Genomic DNA, 21,811 nt, shown 5'->3' with positions numbered 1-21,811 from the left:
TGAACTGATTCGTGGGGTGAACTGATTCGTGGGGTGAACTGATTCATGGGATGAACTGGTTCATGTGGTGAACTGGTTCGTGTGGTAAACTGGTTCATGTGGTGAACTGGTTCAAGTGGTGAACTGGTTCGTGTGGTGAACTGGTTCAAGTGGTGAACTGGTTCAAGTGGTGAACTGGTTCAAGTGGTGAACTGGGTCGTGTGGTGAACTGGTTCATGTGATGAACTGGAAGATGTGATGAACTGGTTCAAGTGTTGAAATGGTTCAACTGGTTCATTTGGCGAACTGAGACAGGAAGTGAATAATAAGTAGACACACAAAAGAACGCAATTAGCTCTCTATTTTTTATATCCTTTAATGTTCAACTGTCTCTCTAATGAAGTTTCAAGGCTAGTCTAGACTGTGCTAAATCTACCAACTACTCGCAAGTCTCCCACACACACACGCACGAACTTTTTTCAATGATACTTTCACTTATGATCCTCTTATATTCACGAGTATAATAAAACATTGTTCTTTCTCCGTTTTAACCCCTCTCCTGGCTCTACACTAGTACTTACTGTCTAACATGACAGTCACACACTAGTTCATACGTTGGACAATACACCATTATATACTTGGATTGGCTGATATTGATCTATTTATAGAAGTAAAAAAAAAATCAACTTTGAACTTTTTTTTGACACAATTTTGAGGCTTTTTTTGATGAGCAGTAAAGACTTGAAAGGTTTTCTAGGAGCAATGGTTCTCAATTTAGGCCAAGAGACCATAAAACACTTTTTTTTTTAAATTTGACTTAAAAAGCCACGCTTTAATTCAAATAAAGTATTTCAGAATTTTTTTTCTCTTTCTAGATTTTTAAGTGAGATCTTACCCTTATTATAGCTAGATGCATGAAACTTTCGATTTCGATGTCTGTATAAATGTGCTGAGACATTGACTTTCTACTTAATAATAATAATAATAAAATGTTTAAATCGAATTTTTAATTCATAGTCATCAAAAAATGTATTCATTTTAAAAACTTTATTTTGCAAGAAGTACAAATTTAAACTAAATTTTAATTAAAAATTTGGAAGAAGACTTCTGTGCTGCCTTTAGGCGCCCAGCCAACTCATGCGTGTCGGATTTCGAACTTGATACCCCTTGATAGGTAGCCAAGGGCCAGTTCTCACCACTAAGCCACACACTAAAAAGGCGTGATTAGCATGTATGTACACATATTAATTCGACACATCGTAGTTATACACATAGTAATTCGACACATCGTAGTTATACACATATTAATTCGACACATCGTAGCTATACACATAGTAATTCGACACATCGTAGTTATACACATATTAATTCGATACATCGTAGCTATACACATATTAATTCGACACATCGTAGCTATACACATAGTAATATGACACATCGTACTTATACACATATTAATTCGACACATCGTAGTCCTACACATATTAATTCGACACATTGTAGTTATACACATATTAATTCGACACATCCTAGTTATACACATATTAATTCGACACATCCTAGTCCTACACATATTAATTCGACACATCCTAGTTATACACATATTAATTCGACACATCCTAGTCCTACACATATTAATTCGACACATCCTAGTTATACACATATTAATTCGACACATCGTAGTTATTTCGACACATGGAGTCATACACAAATTAATTGTACACATTCACCAGTCTCTTGTGTGAATACCACCCCAAAGATACCCTGAAATGTCTGCATGCATATTAAGGTCAAGGCCTGTGCACTCGTTTCTGCTAAACAGTGTCAACAATCGACAGATCATTGAACCTCGTTCTCAATGGGAAACGGAAATGACATCCACACGAAGCAGACGACTATTTAGGTCAAAAATGTCCAAACTTTCTCGGCTAGACGGCCATAGAAATTTCCTTGATACGTGTAAAAAAAATAATAATTCTTACGGAATCGATTCTCTCTGGCTTCATTATGCTCAGTTGGCGTATCGTGTTCCCGGCAAGCACCACGAATATGGACCGCGGGCGTTAGTTTGTGCATCACTGATTTAGGCTATAAAAAATTAAAAACCAAGCATCTAAGCTATTTATCTTAACTTTATTTATTTATTTATTTATTTATTTTTTGCAGCCGACAAAGGAGCGCCCTCTTCCGACACTCCCAGAGAGAAACCCAGAGACACAGCTGGGCAAGCGAATGTCCAGCACAAGATCGTCCAAGTCCAGCAGGGTCAGTTCATTCGATTTTTACTTTAAGAATGACATTTTGAGTTTAAGTAACCCCCTTCATCTCAATTTTAAGAACTGACATTTATTTTTATTAGTAACAATCAGTTTGTACTCTATTGTTAATTGGCAGCAGCATCAGGGCAAAGACAGCGCTGGGTTGATCATTTCAATGGCATGTCTCAAAATGATAGTCACATGATATCACGCGTTTTTTTTTTATTTGTGTCTAAAGCATAATGGACCTCATTCACCAATCGTAAACAAATAATATTTTGCCACGTGGTTCTCTATCTCTTCTATACGATCTAATTTTAATACACAGTGGCTGTCACGTGACAGTTTTTTTTTTCGTTGTTTCGTCAATACGATCACGTGACTAAATGTTGTTTGTTTACAATTGGTGAATGAGGTCCATTGTTATAGTGGTAATGTTGAGTTCGTCGATTGTAGTCTAACTGAATTTCAAGTTGTTTGGAAAGATACAAAAAAAATTATCCTGTTATCTTATAAACCTGACTTCTGCTTGTAGTATATATGACCATCGATGTCTCACGAGTGGTCAAACTGTATTTCCAGTTATTAGCCTGAATTCTGTTTGTAGTATATATTGACCATTGATCTACCCCGAGTGGTCAGTCGGCTAATTTATCCACTTCCCATTTCTGAGCTTTCTCTCTCCTGTTCATCTGTTTCTCAGTCTCCAGTTGGAGGCAAGTCGATTTGTGACCTTCTTGACCCCATTAGAAGGTCACGGTCGTTTCCATGGAGTTGTCATCCTATCGCGTCTTTTTTGTCTTGCCATTACAGAATCACAAATTTGTCAAATAATTCAAAGTGACACTAAGAAAGAGCAGCCTGAGCGGTGGGGAGGGAAATACATTTTTATCGAAGCAAGACCCAGGGGCGGAGGCTAAGTAGATACCCGAAGGCTAGGGGTTTAGTTTGTGTGTGTGTGGGTGTTTGTGTGTGCGGGTGGGTGGGTGTGCGGGTGTGTGTGTGTGTGAATGGGTAATGTATTGCTGTAAGTTCCATTTTTTTCTATTAAATTAAATCCTTCTCCTATGAAAAAAAAAAAAAAAAAAAACCTTTCAACTATTCTTTCATAAAAATAATAGTTAGTCTACACCAGGGGTTCTCAACCTGTGGGTCGCGACCCCCTTGGGGTTCGATTGACGATTTGCCAGGGGTTGCATAAGACCATCGAAAATATGGATTGTTTTTGTCGCGGCCGAGTGGGGGATTCTAAAAAGGGGTCGCCGAGCTTAAAAGGTTGAGAACCGCTGGTCTACACCGTTGTAGGTTGTGAAGAATCTAGACCAGACAGTGGCGTAGCATCCATGGCGCGAAGGGGCTCAATGAACCCGGGCCCACGATTATTAAGGGGCCCACAGCCTGTGGAGTAGCAACAGTGGCGCAAAGGGATTCATTGCACTTGGGCCTATGACTCTTGACTAGTTGGGGGCCACTTGAGAACTTACGGATGACACTAAAAGTCCTGCTGTTCACGATTTAACATTTCAACACAGCTTCTAATTATTCAATTTTCTCAAAGCTCAATTTGTTTCTTTTTTTTTCTGTATTTAAAATGTGAGGTCTTAGTTTTGTTTGTCATCTCAGAATTGCCATAACTAAGTAACAAATTGTCACAACAGTTGTGATTTAAGTCTTTTGTATCCGAGCTTTCGAAGTAGACACTTTTAAAAGTGTTAATCACTTATGTAGGACGACAGCGTCCTCGGAAGTCTTCATCACATTGTTTTGTTGTCTTTTATAGTGTACAAACAAACAATGTTAATGTAATCATTACAACAGAATAAAAAAAAAGGAAATGAAAACTAAAAAAATTAACATTAAATATTTAGCAAGGAAACCAAACACCACAGTAAGTGACATATATACCGTTAAAGTTGAAATGTTTGTTCTGTTACAATGAATGGCGAAACCAAATTGGGGAGCAGGTTTATAACAAAGATGTAAAAGATCGAAAGATAACCAAGTTAACCATGGAATAGTGTCTTTCCCTGACCAATGCTTAGTTTCATAGTTCTTAAAGAAGGTTAACACCGTTATATTTTTACAAATACAGGATCACGGAATAGTGTCTTTCTTAGATGAATACCTGTGTATTACCTGTGGTCGGAACGATGTCGCCCACACAGCAGTTCTTCCATCCTCACATAGCTGACCTATCCAAAGATATATACATATATGTATATGGAACTCTGACCAATGCTTAGTATTTGGTTCATAGTACTTAAAGAAAGCTATCAACATTATATTTAAACAAAAATCTCTAACCAGGTTTTATTTAAAATTGTTATGAATATTGAAATTTGACAGGAAAACAAAGCCCGGCAGATCCAAAACGAGATTACAGACCTGTTGGGCAATGCAGTTCTGGCAAATATACTGGGGCCCATCCTCACAATTTTTCTAAGAGCTCTCAAGACATAGTAAAAGTTGATCACATTAGCATTATTTAAAAAAAAAACTGTTTAGTTATATCCGATGACGGAATACCCCCCCCCCCCAAAAAAAAAACAAAAAAAAAAAACATTTAGAGAGTCATTTCTAGGTTTTTGTGAGAACCAGACGTCTGCAGAATTGGCGGAACAAATGTTCCAAGTAATGAATAATCCCCATTTATCTTTAAATAAACTGCTCATAGCATCTCAAGATGGGCGCGTCTTGAATCCGATAGAAAGAGCATAGCTTATAGTACACTCAAATACTTCTGCCCACAAGGTGGTCATCAAGGAATGATTCGTATATTTTGATGTACTAAAGCTGTTAACACAAATTACTTTGTGTTCCTCAAAGGAAAAAGAACGCCAGGAAGCTGCAGCACTTAGAGGAACATTAGAATTATTCGAAAACATTGACCTGCTTATTGTCGAGTACTAAATTGTAAGCGCAGTCAGTGCTTCGTTTATAATGTGGAAAAAATTAGCAGCAAGCTCTACATAAAGCAGAAAGTATTGGAATGTCTTTTGGTCAATGTACCCATACATTCAGATGACTCAATTGTTCTGTCACACACTACATTTGTCTTACTTGGGGGAGGGGGCCCACCAAGATATTCTTGAACCCGGGCCCACGGATACCTTGCTACGCCACTGATAACAGACTGTAACTTTGCCCAAAACTGGTGTCGTACTTGTGGATCTACGTAAGTGGATGTGTGTGTGGTCGTTGTGCTGGCCACATGACACCCTTGTTAACCGTAGGCCACAGATACAGATGACCTTTACACCATCTGCCCTATAGACCACAAGGTCTGAAAGGGGAACTTTACTTTTTTTGGGTGTGTGTGTACACTGTGGATGTATATGTGTGTGTGTTTGGATGTGTATGCTCATACTAAAAGATAGGTTATGTTATTTGTTTTGGCCTCAGTCAGTCGTAGAACGACTATGGTTCAGGTTATAATATATATACGAGACAAACAGATAAACTGTATCTCTGTTTACTTGATTGATTGATTTTTTGAGGGAATACATTTATTGCTTTTGTTTTTAACAAAACCATTATTTTTTTTTAAATAAAAATTCGTTTCACGTGTTTATATATAAGCGTGTTTTTCCTGGAAATGTTCAGGTTGTTGTTAAAAACCCTATATCAACTCACTCTGTCTGTCTGTCTGGTAAAAAGTGTGCACACGTTATTTCTCCCGCACCTATTCTCGGATCAAGTTGATACTTTGCACAATTATTCATTGACAAAGACAACACAAGAATGAATTTTTTTTAAAAAAGTAACTAATTCGAAAATTGATTACTGTTTATTCATTATTTTGTTTAATAGCAACAAGGGAAAGTAATAACTCAGTATTCACATAATTGACTACAATTATCGGGTTTATTCCCTCTCAAATAATTGTTGATAATTGTTAACGCTGTCTCTCGCTCACGCATTCTCCAAACAGGTTAATACTTTAGCCCTTACAGTGCTGAGCTGTTTTACAATGCGTTCATACAAAATGGAATGACAATTCTGATGTTTAGAGACTAAACTACCACACGCGTTTTAAGGGTTAAACAATTATTTATTGTAGCTAACAAAACATGAATCAAGTAAAAAAAAAAAAAACAATTAGTCTTATCTTATCTCATATATAAGACGTGTTACTTCAAAAAGGGAGATGATTGTTGGTTTGTTTGTTTTTCTTTTGGATATCATATAAGGGAAATAACGCATGTACATTATTGATAGTTATAGTTTTCCTCCTTAAATATGGATTTAATATTATATTTTGCTTGTATCGTCTGCATCGTACCTACAAACATGTTCTGTTTCTTTCCTTTAGGGGTCGATATCGTCTGATAAGTCCTCACCTCCCCCCAGTCCAGGACTGCCACATCATCATCACCAGACTATGATATCGTCTCCGGGAAGCTCACATCCTCCTCAACTGTCTCTGGCTAGCAAAAAGTCATACCAGGACAATAAGCCTTTTTCTTACGGAGTCAGCGTCTTGAACCCAAAGCAGGCTGCGCATCTGCAGAGCGCTGGCGAAACTGTTCTCAGGAGCAGGGAGGCTTCGCCTCACAACGGGAGGCACGTCAAGTCCGAGACGCTAACTGTGGCTGAGGACTATGCCAGGTTTGTGCACCACGAGGACAGCTTGTTCCAGGAACAGAACGGTGCGGGGATTTACCAAAGGTTGAATTGTGGAAGGGATCGCTCGGCTTCGACACCTAACGGAGTAACGGGCGCCCGCAACTCATATGAGGAAGAAAAGAATTGCGTTTCTCCCACCAGCGCCTCTCACTCGGAGGGTATATACGGAAAATTCGTGCAGCCGGGAAACCAACATCGGCCCAAACTGACCTACGTTCCGCCTCCAGTAGTTCCGCCTATGTGTGTCCCAAACGTAGCCTCAGAGGCGACTTCACAGTATCAGACAACCCAGCACAAGGTTCAAAGTCAACACCAGCAAAGTTATGGATGTCAAAAGCCTCTCGCGGCTGAAAATAACAGTCACCTGCCCATGAATGCTACACAGGAAGCAGCTGTAGAGTATAGTCAACATGGCGTCATGCATCAGCAGGCCCACTCACATTCACACCACGTGCAGACCTGCTGCCACCACTCATCGTCTCCGAAGACGGCTTCGCCACTCATGTCCCCGAAAACGTCCCACAAGAAGCGGTCAGTGAACGACCCGTGCCCACCTCTTCCTTCCGCGTCGTCTACGCCTCCCTCTGCCTCTGTTCTAGCTGCCTCCTCTTCTCAGTTGCCTTCCCGACATACGCCTTCACCCCCGCCCCCGCCTCCTCCAGCAGAGCTATCGACGAGGTCAAGGTCGTCGGTCAAGCGGAACAACGCGCCCTCGCCAACACCGTTAGTCCTGCACAGCCAGTATTACGACACGTCATATTCCTCCCAGCAGCTGCAGCAGCAGGCCGCACCGCACGGCACCTACGCCGACACGCACCACTCTCAGCCTTACGCTCAGTCAGGGTCTGCGCATGGACAAGCTGCCCTTAACAACGGAAGACACCCGCAGACATACGCGTATCCTACACAGAGCTACGCTCAAGCGTTGCCGCTACAAGGACAACTCCCGCAGGGTCAACCACGACAAACGTACGGACACCCCACTCAACCTTTCATACAACCCGTGCAAGCCTTCGTCCAACCAGTCCAACCCCAAGGCCAACAGGTCCCACCCCACGGCCACGCCACTTATCAGCATTCTGGAGAACACCCCCTGCACAAGTCTCCTCCGTCCTTTGTCCCACCGCCCCCGGCACCTCCGCCGCCGCCAGCTCAGCTCAGGGATTCAAACCTCTCCGCTGTAAGCTCTACCCGAACTAGCTCCCCAGCGAGACTATCTCAACAGAGGCAGCCGTCAGCAGCAACATTAGAGCAGCTTGCACACGTCAAGCTGCGGACAGTGAACGGTCAGTACACACCGACTGTAGCCCGTATGGTACATATGTCAACATCTTTTTAGAGGGGGGGGGGAATACAAAGAGAGATGGGGGGGGGGGTAATGAAAGAGATTGAGAGTGAACTGAAAGAGATTGAAGAAGATATGGGAAAGAGAGGGAGAGAGATTGAGAGAGGAAAATAAAGAGAAAGAGATCATCGATAATAATAATAATTGTATAAACGTTTGAAGGTGTGGTGGGTAAAGCGCTTGGCTTTTGAACCGGAGGTCCCGGGTTTGAATCCTTCCGAAGATGGGGATTTTATTTTTATTTTGGGATCTCTTTTTGTGTAATAAAAGAGTTCAGTAGCCTTAATGTCCAAGTCTTTCGTGTTATGTCATCTGTATAAAAAGTTATGGGCCCTTTGCATCTTTATACCAATTTTAACTCTTCTTGTCCTAATTGACGATACCATCGTTTATTTGACCTCATTAAATGAGGTTCGATTGTATGAACTTTACTCTGTGTTATATAAAAAGAGCATGCATTCCCCTTTAATTCAATACCAAATAAAACACTTTCTGGTAACAAACTAGGAAGTTATTCAAGCTTAACCATGACAGGGGAAAACTACTGACAAAATGAAGAATTCCATCGGAACGGGGAAAATAATTACGGAGAGAAAGAGTTAAGTTTTTCATCATCGTTGTAAGTTTCTTAATTAATTCTTTAGGACACGGACCTATATACAAATGGCCGCAACAGTATTTCTCCACTGTACTTTGTTCTTGGCGATTCCCTTCAGTTGGCTTTCAAAGCAATAATAAATCTCCTCCAAGCTGGAGGACCTCTCGATGGTCCTAGGCTATTACCCTACCTGCTACCATCCCCCGTCGTCCTGCGGGAGATTTAGACTAGAAAGTAAATTATCTTCAACTCTGAAGGAACAGGAGGCGCGGTGGCTTAGCGGTAAAGTGTCTGGCCTCCGAACCGGGGGTCCCGGGTTCGAATTTTGGTGAAGACTTTGATTCCACCCAGCTCTTATGGGTACCTGACATTAGTTAGGAAAAGTAAAGGCGGTTGGTCGTTGTGTTGGTCACATGACACTCTCGTTAACCGTAAGCCACAGAAACAGATGACCTATACATCATCTGCCCTATAGACTTAAAGGTCTGAAATGGGAACTTCACTTTTTTATTGAAGGATCATCCGAAACATGTAAAACATTTTACAAAAACTCCTTGCTTGGCAAGCCACACAGATTAACTCGTGTTTCCTCTCTAGGGAGTAACCAGAGTTATATATTATAAAGTTATATATTTTTTAAGTACATTATCTCACGTCGAATGTCTAAATATAGGGCCCCAAAAGAGGTCAAGAACTTCATGTCAAATATTTCACTTTTCCTCCAGCAGTAGACCTATTGTTTAATCCATTAAAAATAATGGAAAAAAAAGCTTTCAATGTAGCCTCTGAGATATACTAAAGCTATCTCCAAGTTCGTTGTACTCAGTATAAATAAAAGTGCGTGTATAATCATTGCTGGAATCCTTGATGAATGGATGTATTGTTTCTTGTTTAAGAAGTGGCCTCGTTGTATTGAATGATTAATCTTGTGACACAACAAACGAGGTTATTGTCTGCTGATGAAACAAAAGTGAGTTAATGCCCTTGGGAATTTAGTCCAGAAATCTTCGTCCATGAAATAAGGAATCGAAAAATGAGTATTGTATGTGAACTTCAAATGAGAGAAGATATAGCGTTCTATGTGTCTTTTAATTCACAAGTATGCGCTAATAGCTAAATATTTTTTTTATTTGTTTGACATGTTTCGATTGTCCCAGAATTCTAGATTATTATATTTTAGCTCAAGACCTCACATGATGGCTGGATATAGCGGTTGGCAGAGTTCGAACCCAGGATTATGGGGATGACACTCAAATCGCATACCATACTATCAGCTGCCATCCACGTTCACCTTTTTTTTTCTTACCTTTACCTATCCCTTAGTCTGTTGGACCGTTGGGGCACCATGCAAGATTTGTAGACCGTCTTCCTCCATTCCTCTCTGTCTTTTGCCTTAGTTAGAACATTTTCAATGGCAGGCTCGTCCATTCTTTTATGTTGTCTTCCCATCGCTTTGTCTGTCTGCCACTTCTTTTTTTTTCCTGGTACGGTACCCTGAAGGAAGCCCTGAAGACCTAGTAATATGGCCATAAATTTTTAGCTTACGTTTATTTTACGATAGTTAGCAGGTCATCATTTGGTCCAATCGCTGCAGTAGGCCTATTCCCACAAGATGCAAAATGTATTTTTAAACAAATATATGGTTTCAAAACAAGCTTATGTGAAGAAAGTTTTACCTATGGACTAGTTACATTTCCTTATAAAGTGCCGATGTCCGGTAAATTTAATAGTGTCCTCTCCACTGTCATTCACACATATATAATAAATATACTTTTTTTAAAAAATTGCATCCTTATATTTACTTTAGGAGGCGCGGTGGCTGAGCGATAAACAGCTTGGCTTCTGAACCTGGGGTCCGGGTTCGAATCCTGGTGGAGACTGGGATTTTTAATTTCGGGATCTTTGGGTGCCTCTGAGTCCACCCAGCTCTAATGGGTACCTGATATTAGTTGGGAAAAATAAAGGCGGTTGGTCGTTGTACCGGCTACATGACACCCTCGTTAACCGTAAGCCACAGAAACAGATGACCTTTACCTCATCTGCCCTATAGACCACAAGGTCTGAAAGAGGACCTTTACTTTACTTTTATATTTACTTTGGTTGCGTGAAATGGGTGTGAAATTGAATACTTTAAACTTCTAAAGAAAAAGCCGGTTATGAAAATAATCTAAAGCCAATGATGCTATACTATTATTTATTAAAGGGAAATAACTGTATAAAATTCGTTGACAAAATGTATTTTAATAAGTTATCTCCCTTACGCCACATTAGAGCCTGCGTCAACAAATGGTTCAGATGAGACTGGCTCGACTGCAATCAATGTGAAACTGCGACCGACACCAGGGAAATTTGGAAACATCTATACTGAAGGTTAGTTGCTTAATGAGTTGTTTTAGTCTGTACAGGGGATCTCTGTTGTTCTAATACATTTTACTGACAGCACTGGTAATATTTGGTGGCCAAGTGGCAAAGCGCTTGACTACCGAACCGAGAGGTCCCGTGTTCAGATCTCGGTGCAGACTGGGTGTTACGAAAATTCTATGCTGTATCGGTTGTCGTTCTTGTGTTTACATGTGCTTGTAACTCGTCCGTAAGAATGTGTTCACGAAACGTGTGTTGTGTAAGTCATTCAGTGTGTTAAAGCCATTCTAAGCGGACATGTTTTTTCGACTCAGTTATCACTGGGATTTTTGGATTTTAAGGCTCTCATAATTTCTCCCAACTCCAATGGGTACCTGACATTACATTGACATACGTTAGAGCAGTGATGCCCAAAATACGGCCCGCGGGCCAGATCCGGCCCGTGACGAGGTTCCATCCGGCCCGCCGAAACGTCGGTATAAAGTGTATAAAATATAAAGGTTGAAAAATGGATCTTTACTTACATTAGGGCTCTCACTTTTCCTCTGATAAATTGGTACCACGAGGTTTAACATTTGTGCCTTTATGAAAAGGAAATTAAGAATCTACCAGAACCATTGAACGGATCTTTTTTGTGGAACTTTTTTTTTTTATAAAGAAAGTCTGGCTGTTTCAATAAACAACATACAGTATTACAGCTACAGCATCAAAAAACAATTTTGACGTGGAGGATCCATGGGAATATTGACCAAAAAGAGACAAGAACATGACTTAATGGCGAGGATGCCATTTCCAGACATGTAGAAAAAAAAATTGATTAAGGTTAAACTTCAAATATACCAACTTATTAGTGTAATTACTAGATCCACGGGTTTTTAATGAAATAGTTTCAGGTCAATTTTAAGTTGTTTTTTTTAACCTTTTTCGGTCATGTGGCCCGCGACACGACTGTCGAAAATTAAAATGGCCCGCAGGTTGAATTAGGTTGGGCATCACTGCGTTAGAGAGAGTAAAAGCCGTTGGTCGTGCTGAAAATCCGATGGTATGTTCCATTCGAAATATATCTGACTGGGGAGTTAAGTGAATGTACACAGTATTTCTAGTTTATTCTTATATTTAAATTTTTTAAAAATTTTGTTAATTTATTAGTGTGAAATCTTTCAACCTGTGGCCTCTTTCATTCTCGAAAGCAGTTTCCCCGTTTCTGAACCTGGGGTCCTGGGTTCGAATCGCGGTGAAAACTGGGATTTTGAATTTCGGGATTTTTAGGGTGTCCCTGATTCTACCCAGCTCTAATGAGTACCTGACATTAGTTGGGGAAAGTAAAAGCGGTTGATCGTTGTGCTGGCCACATGACACCCTGCTCGTTAACCGTTGGCCAAAGAAACGGATGACCTTAACATCTTCTGCCTTATAGATCGCAAGGATAACGAGCCCCTCCTGCACCAAGTTTACTGATTTAGGCACCAGCTTCTCGCCCTTGCTCCTTTCTTCTTGCAGAGGAAAACAGTTTCGCCGGACCCAATATATACGTCACACTTGTAGGCTAGGACTTGGACTGGTTGTTAGGGGCTATTTGAAACGCTTGCCATTGAAAGCATAGGTATTGGAGTGCTTGTTTGTCCCATAACCACTTCCGGCGAAAAAAACAACAAAACTTAAGTTCAATAAGTTGTGAAATACACAATACACAATAAGGGAATATACATTCCCTTGACAATGGTAAACAACTAAGCACCAACAATTGTAACTGTATCTGTTCAGTAATTGTATTGGTTCTTTCAAGAATCATTAGTTCATTTGTTTGGGCCAATAAAATGATCTTATCTGTGTTAATTTATGAAAATATGCAAGACGTCTAGATCTATATCGGTTAGAGTTGGAGACTTTTAATCTAAACCCAATGATGCTATACTATTATTTATTAAAGGGAAATAACTCTGTATAAAAGTCGTTGACAAAAAGAATTTTAATAAGTTATCTCCCTTACGTCATTTAATCTTTTTTTTTTACTTTGCAGAGGAGGCAACTCTTCCTCCACCTCCTCCACCTGACGATTTAGACGAGTTACCTCCTCCGCCGCCTCCACCTGAGCTGCTCGCGCATGACGTCAGCGGCCTCACTCTAGCGCCCATCCAGCCCTCTTCCTCCCCGGCTGCACCCCACCTCCAGCAGCACGGTGCAGCGCCCCCGGCACCCTACCCCACCCAGCAGCTACCTCATTTGGCAGGTGAGGCGAATTCTTCCCAGATTCATCAGCTACCGCCCCCCATCCCCCAGCCCCCTCCCCTTCAGCCTGGCACCAGCAAACCCACCGGCTGTAGCAGTGTAGGCACTTCGGAGACATACAGCTCGAGTTTGGGTGAGTTTAAAAATTTTTTGTTTTTTGCTTGAACCTATAAATAGCTCATATATCCCATAATTTTAATATAATATAATGCTGCCTTCATTATAAATTAGACAATGACTTGTTAACTTTGTAACAAAAAAAAAAGTTCAAGGACTAGACTCCTGTCTATCTTCATTGGTATTTATTTATATTTGCTAACTTTATACTACAAAAATAGATTTGACCGACATAGGGTATTAATTATGAACACATAATGGGGACTTTGACATAAAGATCTTTATTTTGCATAAATCAAGTTGCTCTAGACTAAATACGAGGAAGACGGGTTATCAAACCCAAACGACAGGTCAGAGGATCGAAACCTGGTAAATGCACATTGATATATAGAGATGGCAGTCACAACAGGGCCCATTGAGACACAACAAAATCTTTTCACGAATCAGTTTATTTTAGCTTTGTTGTAACTAGCATATCTCATAAGGTTACTCTAAGAATTTAAAAGACGTTTGACCCAGTTATTAAACTAAATACAAAAACTTTAACAATAGCATAATATGACCTGAGTAAACACATAAAAATAATAATAGTAGTAATAATAGTAATTATATATGGAATGTATACGTGAAAGTAAGCAGCGTTCAAAGTTTTACAAGGTTGACAGTTATTGCACACACTTAACCTACATATAGGCCTGGGCTATCTAAACAAATTGGTCTTACATCTAGGGCCGGATTTAGACTTCAAATGGCCCTAAGCTATTTGAAATTGTTTCCTTTGAAGGGGGGAGGTTGCAGGCTATAGCTTACGTTGCCTAAAGCCTATAGCTAAATCCAGCACTGGCCTATATCTGTCTGTATTACCATCACGTACACGTTTGTTGTGTGTCGTGTGGCGATATTAAAGTTTCTGGCTGTATGGCCTAGTTCAAACCCACATCTACCCTCCCACTATCATTGGGTAATCTAACAAATTAGACCTGCACCTCCTTCCCCCATGTTCACAATGAACTAACTCCGACACTGATTGTAGACATGTTACACACTAGTTAAAAGAATGTAGTAAGAATTGTTTCAGGTGTGTGCTAGTGAGTTGTCTGTTCTACATCTTACAAGCTGGTGTCAGACTCACCTTCTGTAAATAATTCTATTTCCACCGCTGTCTTTTAGTCACTGTGCCCTCAGCATTGGCTCAACCGTTGTCTTTAACGCTTTCTCTCCGTAATTATTTACCACATTCTGGTGGAATCAACGCTGGTATCGTCAGTTAGGAGAGAAAGAGTTAAATTAGGTGTTAGTTTTAACAGTTTTTTTTTTTGGCTAATTCAGGCAACTCCCAACTTCTTGATCGAAAGGTATCGGGATAGAAAAAAAGTGCTTTTTATTTTTCACGTAGTGATGGGATTAATGTGTGAGAGTATTTTATAAGGCTTTGTTTTTTGTATGTATGATTTATGGTTTTGTACTTTATGCATTATTGCTACTCTATAATTAAATTTTCTGTCCATTAGTGTTTCTTAGTTTAGTTATTGCTCCAGCTGATATTATAATTACTATTATAAGTGAAGATTCTTATCTTATCTTATTTTATATAATACAGACGTTACTTCAAAAAAGATGATTACGTCCTGCGCGTCATGCATTTAGTCATGCATATTAACCAATGACTTAAATTCTGCCAAGTCACTGGTTTTCCTGGCTAGCTCAGGCAACTCATTCCATGCTCTAATAGCACTAGGGAAGAAGGAGATTCGGCTACTTGTGATAGACCTCGCTTCTGTCGTTATGGACTCTTGTGATTCTCTAAGTGATTTCATGAGTTGGAGAGTTCTACAGTCAAGTTTAATGTTGCCAGCAGTGAAAACTTGTTATTATATCGCGACTTTGACCTCCGTTAAAAGTTGACTCCACAAAACATTATAATTATAAACAGAACTTTTACCTGGTTCCCTTGTGGCGTGCACACGATCAGTTCCTTTAAAGTTGAATTGGTGTTTACACACAACGTCTCTCTCTCTCTCTCTCTCTCTCTCTCCTTTTTATGTTGGTGCTGTCAAAGGGGCATATTTCACATCACTTGAACACATACACATAACCTACGCAGATACACATCACATACACTTAAACATATCACCTGCATATTACCTACACACATACACATCAGCTACACACATACACATCAGCTACACACATACACATCACCTACACACAAACAAACACATCAATTTCACAAATACACATCATCTGCATATCACCTACACACATACACATCACCTAAAAGCATACACATCACATACACACATACACATCAGCTACACACATACACATCACCTACACACATACACATCACCTACACACATGCACATCAGCTACACACATACACATCACCTACACACATGCACATCAGCTACGCACATACACATCAGCTACACACATACACAACACCTACTCATACGCACAATTTTAATAATTAAGAAACGTAAACAGAATCTTAACCAAAGAAATTGTAATTAGTTGCATACTATAATTACGATTACTATTTGACTATTTGTGTATGCAAATAAATCATATAAATATGATCTTCAATTTTAATGCAATGTAGTTATAAATGAACTTCCTTTTTTTGTTTTTTTTTGTTTTTGGATCTATCTCTTCCTTTCGTGCACACAATAAAAAACTAATTTAAATACATTGATCAAATCATAAAATCTTTTTTTTCATTCTCTGTCATCTTTAGCAGTAATTTCTCCTTATCAGACATAACCTTTCCTTTTTATAGACTATAATAATGATTACATGTTTTTGTATCACTGTATCACAGCTTAACCGCTGACAGAAAGCTTTAGATGTCACACGATGAATTAGCTGGTCGGCGTAGCAACGTGCAAAATTGCACTCGTTCTTGATCCTCGGAATAGAGAACATTCGATTTATTATTAATTAATGCATACATGAGCTATACCTTCAGCACCTTCTCCTGTCCCTTTAGTCTGTTGAACCGTTGGGGCACCACACATGATCTGTCGACTGTCTTTCTCCATTTCTGTCTTTTGTCTTGGATAGATTCTTTATCAATGATAGGATTGTCCATTCTTTGACGTTTTCTGCCTCTTCTTCTTCCTGGTACTGTTCCCTAAAGGAAGGTCTTTGCGAACCCCTGAGGACCTTGTGATATGGCCATAAAATTATAGTTTGCGTATTTTTTTACAGTGGTCAGCAGGTCGTCGTGGGGCCCAGTTGCAAATGTGATTCTGTTTTGAATCTCCTCATGTGTGATGCGGTCTTTGTAGGTGGTACATAGAATCCTTCTATAGCATCTCAACACAAGAGCTATTAAGTCCTATTAACGAAGGTTTTATAGCAAGTGTTGTGGCAGACTCAGCCGATGATTATATGTTTCCAATATTCATCATTTTCTTCTTTTGCATTCACATTGTCATGTTGGAGAGTTCGTGTAAGTACCCCAATATCCGAGAAGAACTGCGCACTAGTTTTCCAGATCCAGACATCCACTTCTTCTATCTTATCTTATATTAAGTTATATATTACTGACATTACTTTTAAAAAAGGAAGATTATTACGTCCTAAGCATTTCATGTGTCAATGTAGTCATGCATGTTAATCAATGACTTAAACTCTGTTAAGTCATTGGTTTTCATAGCTGGTCAGGCAACCCATTCCAATCTCCAATGACACTAGGGAAGAAGGAGCACTTGTACGGATTTGTTCTAACGTCTGGAATAAGAAATTTGCCTCGATCTTTGTGTCTTTCTGAGTATTTCATCGGGTTTTTTTTTTTTTTTTATTTCTAAATTATTATTTGGTGTTTTTTTGTATTATAGCTACTTTAATTTTTCTTCTTCTGTCCTGAAGTGTCACTAAGTTTAGTGATTTTACTAATGGTGTTACTGTAATTAAATTCGATAAATCTGCATTTTTGTGACCAGTATCTTGATCTGGCCTCTTGGTAGAGAATATTTGCTAGAAGAGCTTTGTCTACATTCTCTGGTAACTCCTTACTTCTTTATTTATTGTTTAAAGATAATACAAGTAAAAAAAAAAAGTAAAGCTCCCCTTTCAGACCTTGCGATCTATAGGGCAAATTATGTTACGGTCATCTATTTCTTTAGCCAATGGTTAATGACAGGGTGTCATGTGGCCAGCACAACGACCTACATCAACTAATGTCAGGTACCCGTTAGAGTTGGGTGGACTCGCGGACGCCCTGCTAATCTCGAAATTCATAATCCCAGTCTTCACCCTGATTTGAACCCAGGAAACCAGGTTCGGAATCCAAGCCCTTAACCACTCGGCCACTGCGCTCCATAAAGGTAATGGTGGTCTACAGTTTGGCTGACTGAGATTCTTGCCTGTTGATATGATTATTCTATACGGTACCTGAAAAGTGAAATGTTGACAAAATGGTTTACATGTTTTGGATGTTTCTTTAGAGTTGAAGATTCCCAATTTCCTAAGTTCATAGTCCTAACTTCTCGCAGGACTACAGGGATTCTCAGTTCTCAGTGAACCTGGGACCATTGGAACGACCAAGCGATATTTCAGCGCACTTACCGCACTACTAAGCAGCCATCAGCCATCCAATCTAAGATTTATTGTTTGTTTTATTAATTGGTTGTCAGAGGCTATTTGATACGCTTGTCATTAGGAAGCATTTTTTTATAGATCGTGGAGTGCCACCTCCCACAATGATAACCTTGTGGAACTTAAAATAAACAATTGTACCTAAAAATTTCTCATTATTTCATTCTCCTGCCTAATTGAATGCTCCATCGTTAGACATCTAGTCTTAGTGTTACAAGCTCATGTTTACATTGTATGAAAGCTCACGTCTGTCTAATGTCAAGGCTGCCTGGCAGTGTGCTTTTCGCTTTAGTCTATCATCAGGAAGAGCCGGTGTTCAAATTCTGCTCACCGTGTACGCTTGTAGCGGAAAGTTTTGCGTTTCTCCTGCCGAATTTCAGGATCCGTCTTTACACTTTCAAGACTTTTTGTTTTATGAAGATCTGTATATAGCTTCAAACATGAGAGCCTCTAGGAAACACGGTCAATAGTCCTCAAGTGTGTACTAGTCCTAAAGTGTGTACTAGTCCAAAAGTGTGTACTAGTACAGAAGTGTGTACTAGTCCAGAAGTGTGTACTAGTCCTAAAGTGTGTACTAGTCCTGAAGTGTGTACTAGTCCTAAGGTGTGTACTAGTCCTATCATTCGTACGTATAACCGATATTATAGGCTACATCGTTTTATAGTTTTATATAAAACTATCATAAATAAGAGTCACACGTCATGTGGTCTACTCCTTGGGCTGTTGTCTCAATGGTCCTGAGTCCGAGCCTCCCCCATCCCCTCCCGCGTTGTCTTTCGTTGGTTTTGGGCCAGGATGTAAATGTAATCATTTTTAATTCTGAATGAAGGTCTGAATGAAAGGTCTGAATGAAGGTCTGAATGAGGGTTTGATTGAGGGTCTGAATGAAGGTCTGAATGAAGGTCTGAATGAAAGGTCTGAATGAAGGTCTGAATGAAAGGTCTGAATGAAGGTCTGAATGAAGGTCTGAATGAGGGTTTGAATGAGGGTCTGAATGAAGGTCTGAATGAAGGTCTGAATGAAAGGTCTGAATGAAGGTCTGAATGAAAGGTCTGAATGAAGGTCTGAATGAAGGTCTGAATGAGGGTTTGAATGAGGGTCTGAATGAAGGTCTGAATGAAGGTCTGAATGAAAGGTCTGAATGAAGGTCTGAATGAAAGGTCTGAATGAAGGTCTGAATGAAGGTCTGAATGAGGGTTTGAATGAGGGTCTGAATGAAGGTCTGAATGAAGGTCTGAATGAAAGGTCTGAATGAAGGTCTGAATGAAAGGTCTGAATGAAGGTCTGAATGAAGGTCTGAATGAGGGTCTGAATGAAGGTCTGAATGAAGGTCTGAATAAAGGTCTGAATGAAGGTCTGAATAAAGGTCTGAATAAAGGTCAGAATAAAGGTCTGAATGAAGGTTTGAATGAAAGTCTGAATGAAGGTCTGAATAAAGGTCTGAATGAAGGTTTGAATAAAGGTCTGAATGAAGGTCTGAATAAAAGTCTGAATGAAGGTCTGAATGAAGGTCTGAATAAAGGTCTGAATGAAGGTCTATAATAATGAAGGTCTGAATGAAGGTCCGAAACATGAAAAATCAAACAAGACACTGGACTGGCGCTAGTTGTGTTTAGCACTACAGCCCCGCCCCCCCCCCAATCGTCCATCGGTGTCTTCCCTGACTTTTCTCCCCCTCCCTGCCCAACTGTATTCAACTAAGGTCTGAATAAAGGTCAGAATAAAGGTCTGAATGAAGGTTTGAATGAAAGTCTGAATGAAGGTCTGAATAAAGGTCTGAATGAAGGTTTGAATAAAGGTCTGAATGAAGGTCTGAATAAAAGTCTGAATGAAGGTCTGAATGAAGGTCTGAATGAAGGTCTGAATAAAGGTCTGAATGAAGGTCTATAATAATGAAGGTCTGAATGAAGGTCCGAAACATGAAAAATCAAACAAGACACTGGACTGGCCCTAGTTGTGTTTAGCACTACAGCCCAGCCCCCCCCCCCCAATCGTCCATCGGTGTCTTCCCTGACTTTTCTCCCCCTCCCTGCCCAACTGTATTCAACTACCGTCTTCCACGACCTGTGACGTGGCAACGATGTATTGGTCCAAACTGCCCACATATGTTTGCGTCGTGGCATGTTCAGGCCTGCTATAACTCTTGGTCCCGACCAGACACTCTACGTAATACACGCACGTAGGTGGGATGTAAAAATAGTTACGCTCTTATTAGCTTTTGCGTCTGGAGTTTAAGTCATTAAGAAATTGTGTGGGCAGTGGGTGAGGTGAATCTCTAGTTCACTCCCAACTTGTTTTCTACACTGCTTACTCCCTCTCTATTGGTTATAATAAAAAAACGGTTCCCATAGCCTTCCTTTAATTTCTAGACACAAGTGCTTCTACGATACTTTTGAGTTGAACTCTATTTTTAGTACTGCTTCACATCGAACTAGATCACGTGGAGTGTAAAAAAAAAAAGAAAAGCTATAAATGTATTTTTAGGAGGAAAAAAAATGGAGGGAGGTGTGTTTCCTGTCTCGTGAGGTGTAATGAATGTAGAGGGCGCAATGCTTGCGTCTATAAATAGGTTTCACGTTCCCAGTAATTCAAGAGTTGGATGTACACCGTGGAACTCTGGGAGATTGTTGCCTATAGAAAGCAGTAATTAACAAACTGGATAAGAAACATTGAATCTGTTGGTTAATTTCGTTTCATCTAGAGGGATAGTATACCTATAAATTACCTACATTTTAAAGTAAGGAAGTAATTTAAGCAGTGTGAGTAATCTTATTAACTAATAAATTTTGTTTTGCAGATTTTAAATGTATAAAAGTTTTATAACTTAATTATGTGCATGAGCGTAGCCAGAGGGGGATTTTGGGCGTTTAACCCTCCCTCTCCCGAAATAAAATCCGACCCCCCCCCCTCGTCCTTTGCGGGAGGGGTCCGAATTTGGTGACTGATTTTTTGCTTTGATTTTGTTTATTTTAGGAGAGATTTTAATACTAAACCATCACTTGTCCCAGCCAGGGAGTTTTGCAGCTAAACAAAAAAAAAATGGAAACGACAATGCCCAAATTCCGAGAGCATATCTAGGGGGGCGGGGTTTGATTTTAAAACCCCCTCCGAAATTTACGATAAAACTCCCTCTTCAATATAAGACTATCCATACATCAGTCACCAGATTCTATGTGCGTGCGTAGCCAAGAGGGGTTTTGTGTTTAAAAACCCCCTCCAGCGGGGTCTGCTGCTAAAAACCAACTCTTCAGTTTTAAAAAGCCAATTACATACTGAAAATTCTATAACTGCAGCCAAGAGGGGTTTTATGTTTACCCCCCTTACACACACACACACACACCCTTCAGCGGGTAAAAAAGACCTCTTCATTTAAAAAATTTTTTTATGAGCGTAGCCAAGCCAGAGGGCTCTTTTTTTTAAATTTAAAACCCATCAGATGTTTTTTTTTTTGTTTAACCCCCCCCCCCCAACTGATGACTTTGACGATAAAACTTTCCTTTTTTATATAAAATCTAAAGCAAACTACAGTCACCTAATTCCAAGAGCATAGCCAAGAGAGGTTACAAATTTCTACCAGTGGCTGGGCTCCATTAATAAAGTGCACAAGACTAAACAAAGATGGCTTATACGGATTTTAAGAGTCAGTTATAGAGATCGGGTCTCAATCAAGGAAATCCTATGCCGAACTGGAAGTCG

The 21,811-nt window shown here is 39.9% G+C and overlaps 1 protein-coding gene across 2 annotated transcripts in view; it reads left to right on the top strand.

Annotated features, from left to right (window-relative positions):
- Positions 1 to 21,811, top strand: part of LOC106076612 (ras-associated and pleckstrin homology domains-containing protein 1-like) — a 113,785-nt gene that overhangs the window by 69,594 nt on the left and 22,380 nt on the right. For both annotated transcript variants that reach the window (XM_056012374.1, XM_056012375.1), the window contains exons 3-6: positions 2,146 to 2,244; positions 6,550 to 8,149; positions 11,078 to 11,176; positions 13,188 to 13,529. In XM_056012374.1, coding sequence (XP_055868349.1) covers positions 2,146 to 2,244; positions 6,550 to 8,149; positions 11,078 to 11,176; positions 13,188 to 13,529 — 2,140 coding nt within the window. The remainder of the gene's footprint in view (positions 1 to 2,145; positions 2,245 to 6,549; positions 8,150 to 11,077; positions 11,177 to 13,187; positions 13,530 to 21,811) is intronic.

Source organism: Biomphalaria glabrata, chromosome 15 (assembly GCF_947242115.1).
Source record: "Biomphalaria glabrata chromosome 15, xgBioGlab47.1, whole genome shotgun sequence".
Classification (NCBI taxonomy): domain Eukaryota; kingdom Metazoa; phylum Mollusca; class Gastropoda; family Planorbidae; genus Biomphalaria; species Biomphalaria glabrata.
Note: the sequence above shows the minus strand (reverse complement) of the source record. Positions and strands in the feature narration are given on the sequence as shown.